This window comes from Otolemur garnettii, unplaced genomic scaffold (genome assembly GCF_000181295.1).
Source record: "Otolemur garnettii isolate 467f Iridium unplaced genomic scaffold, OtoGar3 scaffold00127, whole genome shotgun sequence".
In the NCBI taxonomy this organism is placed as follows: domain Eukaryota; kingdom Metazoa; phylum Chordata; class Mammalia; order Primates; family Galagidae; genus Otolemur; species Otolemur garnettii.
In genome coordinates, this window is record NW_003852522.1 from 859,211 (window position 1) to 869,416 (window position 10,206).

At 48.7% G+C, this 10,206-nt stretch overlaps 2 protein-coding genes across 2 annotated transcripts in view; both read right to left on the bottom strand.

The window, feature by feature from the left end:
* Positions 1 to 3,724: 3,724 nt before the first annotated feature.
* Positions 3,725 to 8,075, bottom strand: CUNH19orf53 (chromosome unknown C19orf53 homolog). Its single transcript, XM_003797904.3, has 3 exons — positions 7,961 to 8,075; positions 7,828 to 7,883; positions 3,725 to 4,146 (listed from the first exon to the last, which is right to left on the bottom strand). Exons 1-3 carry the CDS (start codon positions 8,055 to 8,057, stop codon positions 4,009 to 4,011), a joined length of 291 nt encoding a protein of 96 aa, XP_003797952.1. The 5' UTR covers positions 8,058 to 8,075; the 3' UTR covers positions 3,725 to 4,008.
* Positions 8,076 to 8,840: 765 nt separating this feature from the next.
* The window catches only part of MRI1 (methylthioribose-1-phosphate isomerase 1), a 9,259-nt gene continuing 7,893 nt past the window's right edge, over positions 8,841 to 10,206 (bottom strand). Inside the window, exon 6 of the mRNA XM_003798014.3 lies at positions 8,841 to 9,162. Within this exon, the coding sequence (XP_003798062.1) occupies positions 9,017 to 9,162 (146 nt within the window). The 3' untranslated portion in view covers positions 8,841 to 9,016. The remainder of the gene's footprint in view (positions 9,163 to 10,206) is intronic.

Sequence of the window (10,206 nt, forward strand, 5' to 3'; positions counted from 1 at the left end):
CCCCCCCCAGTCAATGGTGTCCCGTTTTACCAAACGTTAAAATCTGGTCACCTTAGTCAGGATCCCCATTTAATATATAAAGAAACAGATTCAGAGAGGTGAAGAGGCTCATTGAAGGTCACACAACCCAGAAGTGGCAGAACCTGGCACAGAAAGCACGGTGTGGGTTTTTTCTGGAGTCTGGGGCTCTTGGAAGCAGGTGGAAGGGGCACTGGAGAGAAAAGTCACCTAGGGAAATGCTGGAAAAATGAGGCTGTTTTGAGCGTTTAGGAAGGGGGAAAAGGTAGGTAGACACCCAGCCCCCATACCTGTAATGCTCAGAAAACCATTCCTTGTTTCTGGGGTCCCCTCAAAGAGGGCTAGCTTCACAAAAGGAACCAATTTGCAGGATTCCTTGGTTTGCCCTGGGGCTGCGAGCCTGCACCAAAGGCGCCTCCTGGTGGCTATATCAGGTGCCACATGGCACCCAGAACCCAACCTGCCCTGGGTCTCGCCTTTCCTAGTTTCTAGATAAAAAAATTAAGATAATTTTAAAAAGAGGGTGAAATAGCTGCCCTCCGAACATATAACATTAACATTTTCATTCACCGATGGAGGAACCAGGCAGATGTTCTAAATGGTTCAAAACAGAGTCTGAAAAATACACTTTTATAGATGAGCCAATTCGTGTGAATGGTGGCAAATTGGTTTTTCCACAGGGGGATGAGAATTGTCAACTGAACCTCTGCTAGACGGGCTGGCATTTGCCCATCTGTACATAAGAATTATTTAGTTTGTATTGCTGACAGTTGCCAGACAACTTACAGTTGTAAAATAGTTCAAAGACAATGATATGAATCAGGTACCCCAAGGGTGTGTTTTATATAGATAATGCATTGAATGATCCATTGAATGAATAGAGCTCATTGATAGAAACACAAGATATTCCTGCAGAAAGAAGAAACCATTCATTTCTTCCTTCATTCAACAAACACCTGCTCATCTAGTGTCTACTGTGTGCTGTTCTAGGTACTGAAGACAAAAGCCGGGAACAAAAGTCCAGCACTTGAGAAGCAAACCGGCATAAAGTAGCAAAGTGGCCCTGGCTAAGACAATTGAACAGGCCCTCTCCGGGAGATAGGGAAGGCTTCTCTGAGAATGTGCTGTCTGGGGAAGGGCAACTTGTAGGGAGGGGTAGGAGGCAACTGTCAAATGCAAGGGCCAAAGGCAGGGCAGGGAGGAGGGTAGCCTACAGGGAAAGGGGAGTGTATGTTGGGCTGGTATTGTTTTCTGCTTTCCCTAGAATGTCAATTCTTAGCTCTGCTTAGCCCAGAATTTGGCACAAAATAGTAAATGTTGATTGAGCAAAGCAGCTCCATCTCTAAGGGTAGAAGTCACTCTGTGTCTGAGCTGGAGGGCCCAGGTTCCCTAGCGGGGGCTCGAAGGTGTGCCCTGGGGGTCATGCAGCCAAGCTCTAGAGCACCAGCCGGAAAGAGGGGAAGGGAGAGCCATCCCTGACCCCCCCCCCCACCTCCAGTCCAGGGTTTGGATCCCATCCTCCACCTGCTTCCTGCCCCATAGAAACCTCCAGGGCTGAGTATTCACACAGAGGCATGAGGAACCCCAAATGCAGTCTTGTTCTGTTGCCATTAATTCTCAATTTTTCAAGTTATTAGGAATTTTTTGTGAAATCCTCCTGACCATGCATACTCTTTTTGATGTTAAAGTTCACAAGAAATTCATTAAAAGTGTACAGTTCTCGGCTCGGCGCCTGTGGCTCAAGTGGCTAAGGCGCCAGCCACATACACTTGAGCTGGTGGGTTCAAATCCAGCCTGGGCCTACCAAACAATGATGGCTGCAACCAAAAAATAGCCAGGTGCTGTGGCGGGCGCCTGTAGTCCCAGCTACTTGGGAGGCAAAGGCAAGAGAATCGCTTGAGCCCAGGAATTGGAGGTTGCTGTGAGCTGTGATGCCACAGCACTCTACCCAAGGCAACAGCTTGAGGCTGTGTCTCAAAAAAAAAAAAAAAAAGTGTACAGTTCTGTAGCATTTAGTGTATAACCACAGTGCTCTTCTACTTTTAGCACATTCACCCCTAAAAGAAACCCCATCCCCATTAGCAGTCACTTCCCATTCCCCCCTAACTCCAGCTCTGGTAGCCACTAATCTTTGTCTCTGGATATGCCTGTTCCGGACACTTCACATACATGGAGTCATACACAGCATGGCCTTTGATGTCTGGCATCTTTCACTTGACTTGATGTTAGTGAGAGTTCAACATGTTGCAATGTGATCAGCGCTTTGTTCTTGTTTATGGCTAATATTCCATTGGTTGTATATGCCAGTTTATCTGTTCGACTGTGGATGGACATTTGGGTTATTTCCACCTTTCAGCTATTGAGAATGGTGCTACTATAGACATGGGTATGAGTCTGTATGTGAACACTTGCTCACTCTTCTTTTGGGTGGATGCCTTAGGAGTGGTACTGCTCGGTTATATGGTAATTCTATGAGGAACTTACTGAAGAACTGTCCAGACTGTTTCCCTTGTTTTTTTTTTTTTTTTTTTTGAGACAGAGCCTTAAGCTGTCCCCCTGGGCAGAGTGCCGTGGCATTACAGCTCACAGCAACCTCCAACTCCTGGGCTCAAGCGAGTCTCCTGCCTCCACCTCCCAAGTAGCTGGGACCACAGGCGCCCGCCACAACGCCCGGCTATTTTTTTTTTGGTTGCAGCCATCATTGTTGTTTGGCGGGTCTGGGCTGGGGATTCGAACCCGCCACCTTAGGTGTACGTGGCTGGCGCCTTAGCCGGTTGAGCTATAGGCGCCGAGCCAGACTGTTTTCCTTGTTAAAAAAAATGTCAGTTCAGTGACTACCACATTGTGGGACTAAGAAAACACACCTGGGATACAACTGGGGTTGGCTGCTGGTGGTCCCAAACCCCTGCCTCCTTGGTGGGTGAGATGGTGAGCCACCAGAAAACTAGTTACCACTGTCTTGGGTGAGCACCAGCTGTGCCTGGAGGTACCACCCCTCAAAGATAGCCATTTGATATCATCCAACTACAGCCTATCTGCCACTGTGCTGTGACTCTGGTCTAGCTCATGGCATAACTCCCAAAAGATTCCACAGGTGCTGTCTGGCTTAGCAAACCCAACCAACAACTTGAGGGTCAGGGAGCCCTGGGATGGACAGGAGAGAATCCTGGTCTGGTGAGAGTTAAAAGCAGCAGATGGCCAGCTCAGAGTGTGAATTGTGACTCTGCCAGCTTTGGGTTCGAGTCTCAGCTGTGGAATGTCATATACAACCTAGCCTAAAGTGTTAGAACTGTACCTGGCCCATACAGTGTTAAATACTAGCTGCTATGTTTTTTTTTTTTTTTTTTAAAGCCAGCACTCTTTCCAGGTAACACTGTGTAGTTTTTGAGTGCACACTGGTTTACTCAGCACTGTGACCCTATGAGGTGGCACCTGACCTACCGATTTCCAGCTCATCCCTCGTTTTGACTTTGGTATCTTGGTGGAAGAACTGCAGCTGAGCAGGGAGGCTGGAGTGTGTATTTCAGGGTCAGAGGAAAGAAAGATTCTTGCCAGCTCCCAGGCTCTGAGATGGAGGCACAGAAGCCCAGTTGTCCTTCCGTGGTCCCATGGCTGGTTATGGTGGTGGGACAGGGCAGGACAGGTCCATTGGGGAGGATCAGTGGGCTCACGTGGCCCTGGTCTACTCAAAAATCCATGGCACCACAAGAGGAACAAAACCAAGTTTATTGCTCAGGGTTAAACCAGGAAAGAGACAGGATTGGGGCAATGGGACTGAGGAAGGTGGTGACCATGTTTTTGGTCATGACTGGGTTCTTGGAAACCTTGGATCTACTGATCACCTGCTCATGGGCCAGGTCCCTACAAAGTTCTAGGTACAGCCTAGCGCTGGGGGCAGGGTCTTCTTCTCCTGCGCAGCTGCAGGGTCACCTGCAATGCTGGAGCATGGAGGTGGGGCTGCAGTGTTGACCTCTGCTGGGGCTGGTACCTTTAGGTCTTAGTGGAGGAGGCGGCTGCCCCCTTCTTTTTGGCTGGAGCCTTCAACAAGGTCAGCTTCTTGGGCAGGCTGCTGCTGGCTTTCATCACCACATCATGTTCAATCTTCTTCCGGATCCCAACTTCCAGGTTCTAAGGGGCAACCATGGGGCAGTCAGCCTGGGACCTGAGGTAGAAAGAAGCCCTGACCAGGTGGCCTCTCCCTCACCAGTGCTCATAGGGTGCTGGATCACCAACTATCCACTCAAGCAGCATCTGACTGGAGGTTTAGTGGTTGGGATTTTAATCCTACTTTTGTTCAACAATCTTTGGGGCTCAACACACAAAAACCATTTTCATCTCAGCACCTTAGCTCTGTTTATGCCTGTTTTACAAATGGGGAAACTGAGGCTCCTGCAGCAAGGAAGCATTTGCTTAGGGTCCCCAAACCACGTGGTGATGGACTGGAACCTGGTGTCCCTACAGCCCTTGGTCCCAGGCTCTAGTGTGCAGCCTCTTCCTATCCCATGTCATCTCTGCTTTGCAGATGGTGAGCTGGGGTGGGTATGGGAGCCACCAAGAAAACCCACAGGGATGGAACAAAACCCAAGTATCTTGGCCCCAAACTGGCATCTCAGTCAATGGTATCACTGCCCCCTGCCACTCCTTTGAGTTACAAAGACCACAAACACCACCACTGGGGGAACTAACCATGTGCCTGGGTGTGGTGCAGGAGACAGAGCCAGCACTCAAAGAGTGTGTATGGACAACATAAATGTCAGTGATATAATGTTAAACTGTTAAAGGACAGTAAGTGCCACTATAAAGAAAATAAAGCAGAGTGAGGGGTGAAGGCTGCACTGAAATGAGTGGGAGGAAGGGAGCTGTGTGGATTTCCCAGAGAGACGCAGAATTGCTGAGGTGGGACAAGAGGCTGGCAAGGGACCAGGAAGGTTGGAGGGAACAAGTCAGGGGAGGGTAGGAGATGTGAGAGATTATGCAGGGCTTTGTGGTTGAGTTAGGACTTGGTTTTTCCTGAGTGAAGTGGGAGCCATGGTGAGTTGTGAGCAGAGGAGAGGTGGGACCCCACTCAGGGCTCACAATTGCCCACTGGCTGCTGAGGATGGGAGTAGGAGACCAGGGAGGTGACTTCACTGGTCTGTATGAAGATGACATGGGAAATGGGTGGATTGTGAACTTTTTTTTTCCTTCAGTTTTTGGCCAGGGCTGGGTTTGAACCCACCACCTCTGGCATATGGGACTGGTGCTCTACCCTTTTGAGCCACAGGTTCTGCCCTTGTTTTTTTTTGAGACAGAGTCTCACTATGTTGCCCTCGGTAGTGTCATGGCATCACAGCTCACAGCAACCTCAAACTTTTGGGCTTAAGTGATTCTCTTGCCTCAGCCTCCCAAGTAACTGGGACTATAGGCGCCTGCCACAATGCCTGGCTATTTTTTTGTTGTAGTTGTCATTGTTGTTTAGCTGGCCGGGCCGGGTTCGAACCCACCAGCCCTGGTGTATTTGGCTGGCGCCCTAACCACTCAACTACAGGCACCAAGCCTGTGGACTAGTTCTTTAGGAAAAATGGATGGAATCTCCATGTGAGAGAAAGGGGAATTCAAGGATGACCCTCAGCACCAGCAAGGACAGAGTCATCCTAAAGTAAGATTGGCCAATCATGGAGGTAGAAGGAGAGAATGGGGAAGCTAGGATCAGGAACTTGTTTTGGACATGCTGAATTTGAGGTACCAATGAGAATCTCCCTACTCCCCCCCCACCCAAATCCTGTGATCCCAGAGCTAAGCAGACTGCTAGGTACCCAGCTCTGAGAAAACTGATGCTCTGTGGGGACTAAACAATTTGCTCAAGACAGTAACAGGGCTGGTTACTGTGGAGCATAACTCAAATCCAGGTTTGACTCTACCCAAACCACAGTTTTAAACCTCTTTCCAACTTCTCTGCAAGTGCAACTCTACCCACCTATATAAAAAAGCTGCACTTAAGAGACAACCATAAAGATGAGGATGATAACCAAAGTGTTAGGTAATTAGGAAAAGTTCTCCTGGGGAAGGAAGACAAAGGCTGAGCTCTCAGACTGGCATCTTAGTGCCACCCACCTCAATTTTATCCCAAATGATTGCTCACTTCTGGGAAGGAGGGAACGCGCTACCAATCTGCCAGTCAGAACTTCGCATGCCAACTGCAAAAGGATGTAGAGGACTCCCTAGACTAACAACAGGTATAATACAGTCTTGAAGATGACCTACAACAGCGTTAATTATCATGTGGCCCATATCCCTCCCGATGGGCTTTTAGAGAGGCTAAAGGGAGGTCTGCATGTGCTAGACTCTGGTTCCAAGGTGACCTCTGAAATCATTATGTAGATCCAACCTAGCCAATGGAGGCCTGTTTGCTGTCTACGGTGAATGTATCCCACTGTGGAAACTCTTTTACCTTGTAAACCCTCTTTTATCTCAATAAACTTCGTTTTATGCTTGCCTTACTTTGCAGTGTTTGTTCATTTTTTGACCAAAGTGCCCCCAGAGCCAGGGTCCAGGCAGCTGCCTGAAACCTTGGCATTTTAGGAGACAGGCAGTTGCCTTGAAACCCAACAAAGGAACGTCACACTTCTGAGCTCCGTGCTGTTCTCAGAGCTTTATAAGCTATGGTTCTGAATCCTTACAACTCTAAACAAGTGCCCTCAGTATGGCCATTCTGCAGGGAAATGGCTCAGGATAAAAAACTACTCACAGGCTGGACAGGATGGTTCAGGCCTGTAATCCTAGCACTCTGGGAGGTGGAGGCACATGGACTGCTTGAACTCAGGAGTTCAAGATCAGCCTAAGCAGGAGTGAGATCCTTGCTCTACTAAAAAAAAGAAAAATCTGCTGGGGGTTGTAGCAGAGGCCTGTACTCCCAGCTATTTGAGATGCTGAGGGCAAAGGATCACTTGAGCCCAGGAGTTTGAGGTTGCTGTGAGCTATGATGATGCCACAGTACTTTTCTTGCCTCAGGCTCCCAAGTAGCTGGGTCTACAGGCACCCGCCACAATGCCCAGCTATTTTTTGGTTGCAGTTGTCATTGTTGTTTAGCAGGCCCCGGCTAAGTTCGAACCCGCCAGCCTCGGTGTATGTGGCTGGTGCCCTATCCACTGAGCCACGGGTGCTGCCCCAGAGCGACACTTTTGAATAGGAAAGAAAAAAAAAAAGGCCGGGCACAGTGGCTCATGTCTGTAATCCAGCACTTTGAGAGGGAGAGGCGGGTAGATTGCCTGAGCTCACGAGTTCGAGACCAGCCGGAGCAGGAGCAAGAGCAAGAGCCTGTCTCTAAAAATAACCGGACGTTGTGGTGGGCGCCTGCAGTCCCTCCTACTTGGGAGGTTGAAGCAAAGAATCGCTTGAGCCCAAGAGTTTGAGGTTGCTGTGAGCTATGACACTACTACACTCTACCGAGGGCGGCAAAGTGAAACTGTCTCAAACAAACTGCTATTCACTAAAAGAGTCAAGCGCTGAGATTGGCACCCAACACTTAATACTTACAAAGCTAGATTTTCAACTCCCCGCCCATTCCATCTCCCTTCCTGAGTTCCATTAAAGAGAACAGAAAAACGAAAGCAGCCAACGTTTTCGGAACACTTTGCACTCTAAACCTTGCTTCTATGAAGCCTCATTGAACCGTAAGTGGTGTTCCTGCACCCGTTGCACTGGGGAGGAAGGGAGGCTCACAGCACAGAGCTGGTGTTCTCCAAGCTCCATCCCTGTTGCTCGGCCCGCCCCGTGTTCCACCTTGGCTCCGCCACAGGTCCCTGGGTTCCACTCCTGAGCCCTACACACCTTCTTGAGCTTCTGCTGCTGCACGATGCGCGCCTTCTTGGGAGCGATAACACGACCTGGGGAGAGACACGTTCTCATGAGGCCGGGGAGCCCCAGGCCCACCTCATCCTTCAGTCCCTGGCCCGGTCCTCACCGCCTTTCCTCGGGCCCCGGTTCCGGTCAGAAGCCGCCGCTGCATTCTTACTCTTCGCGGGTTTGCGAGCCTGGAACTTGCGCTGCCCCTGAGCCATGACCGAACACCCACCGGAAGAGGCGGTGCTGTGAGAATCGCACACGGAAGACGCAAGGCACCATGGGATGGAGCGGGGCAAAACAGCGCAAGGAATCATGGGAGACAACGTGGCACAGGAATTAAGACAACAGCACGAAAGGGGACAACAATAAGCTAATATTTAATTGCTTGTTTATGTGTTTTATAGAACATACTATTTTGTACTCTTTGTACATAAAATCTCAGACTAGGATTAGGGTGAGGCAAGCGAGGCAATCACCTCCGGTCCAAAATTCCAGGGGAGGCCACAAACTTAAGTAATCAAGATATACCATATTTTCAAGAATTATATTGTTCATCATGAATTTTTTTGCATTCATTTCGATTTAAAAAAATATTGCTTGGCAGGGTTCAGTGCTTCATGGTTGTAATCACAGCACTTTGGGGAGCCAAATCGGAGAACTGCTGGAGGCCAGGAGTTTGAGGTTAGCCTAGTAAACACAGCCAAGACCCTGGTCTTTTCCAAATGGGAAAAATTACCTAAGTGTGGTGGCATGCATGCCTCCTAGCTACTCAGGAGGCTGAGACAAAACAAAACAACACAAAGAACATTTCTTGTTTACCCTGGTTACTGAGCTTTTTTGATGCTCTTTAAAATTTTTGCACCAAAAATGTTATCCTAGTTCCAGCTGTGACAGCAATCTTAAGAGGGAGATACTAGTATTATCCCCATTTCAAAAATAAGAAAACCAAGACACAGAGGTGAAGTGATTTGTTTAAGATCACACTGTGGCAGAGCTGGTATTTGAAACTGCTTGTAGGCTACTAGGCTCCTAAGATCTGTGCAAAGACCTGTCTGATTTCCCTGTTCTAGGAATAAGTGTGATTGAGGGCAGGAAGATCAGCTTTTGGTTAGGGCATTCCAGAAATTTATTAAAAACCTGAGGGATGGGAACAAGGTAAGGAGAGCTGAGTTGTTTACATCTGGGGTCTATCTGAGGAAATGGTGGTGGTTAGGGCTGCCCGCAGCTCTTCCGGGGCAAAGACCCCCAGCTCTGTGATGATGCCACCAGTGATAAGCTCGTGTGGGGTGACATCAAAGGCGGGATTCCAAACAGCAATCCCTGCAGGGGAGAGAAGGGAGGCAATGAGGCTGGATTGACTCCGTAAAAGTTCTTAAGTGTTGTCACTTGACTGCACCACAGCTGTTCTTGGTATTCTCTCAAGATTCTGGGGTTCCTCATCCCAAAAAGTCCACAAAGACATGGAGACTGTACCTAGGAACAAGTTTAGACTCCTGACTGCTACCAAAACATCACTGCCCAAGAAGAAATCAAAGTCATATACATCTACTGCACTGTCTGCTCTAAGCATCTCTTTAAGATCAGAAGGTACCTTGGTGCCTTTGGTTAGGCTCCTCCCCACCCCATGTTCTTCCCTAGATACGCAGATGACTCACTGTTTCACTGTATTCATCTTTACTCAAATGTCACCTTCTTCATGTAGCCTTTCTTGACCTGTCTAAACCTCCCTATACGTACACTTCCTCTACCCTTCTGTGCTTCCCTTATTTCTCCTTAGGGAGCCATTAGTCTCTAACATACACTATAACTTTGTCTTGTTTTGTTTCCCTCACTGGACTGTTAGCTCCTGTGGGCAGAGACTTAATCTGTCTTTTTCCATTGTGTCCCCAGCACCTTGCATGATTGCTGGCACAAGCATGCACTAAAAATATTTGCTGACTGGACATTGTGGCTCATGCCTGTAATCCCAGCACTTTGGGAGGCCAAAGCAGGAAGATCACTTGAGGCCTGGAATTCAAGACGAGCCTGGGCAACAAAGCAAGACTCTGTATCTACAAAAAATAACAATATTGGGTGGCACCTGTGGCTCAAGGAGTAGGGCGCTGGCCCCATAAACCGGAGGTGGCAGGTTCAAACCCAGCCCCCGCCAAACAAACAAAAACAATATTAACTGGGCATGTGTTATAGTCCCAGCAACTTGGGAGATAAGGCAGGAGGATCACTGGGGCTATGATCTGACCACTGCACTCTCTTGAAGAAATATAAAATAGGGGGTGTGGTAGTTTAGGCATGTAATCCTCTCACTTGGAGAGGCCAACGTGGGAAGCTCATTGGAGCTCAGGAGTTCAAGACTAGCCCGAGCAA

What these genes read in the sequence shown, in the direction of transcription:
- CUNH19orf53 (XM_003797904.3), bottom strand. Translation starts at nt 8,057, where the DNA reads ATGGCTCAGGGGCAGCGCAAGTTCCAGGCTCGCAAACCCGCGAAGAGT. An exon ending in CCGGGGCCCGAGGAAAGGCG is followed by an intron (nt 7,884 to 7,960) that starts GTGAGGACCGGG and finishes GTCTCTCCCCAG; the next exon opens with GTCGTGTTATCGCTCCCAAG. An exon ending in AGCAGCAGAAGCTCAAGAAG is followed by an intron (nt 4,147 to 7,827) that starts GTGTGTAGGGCT and finishes GTTGCCCCTTAG; the next exon opens with AACCTGGAAGTTGGGATCCG.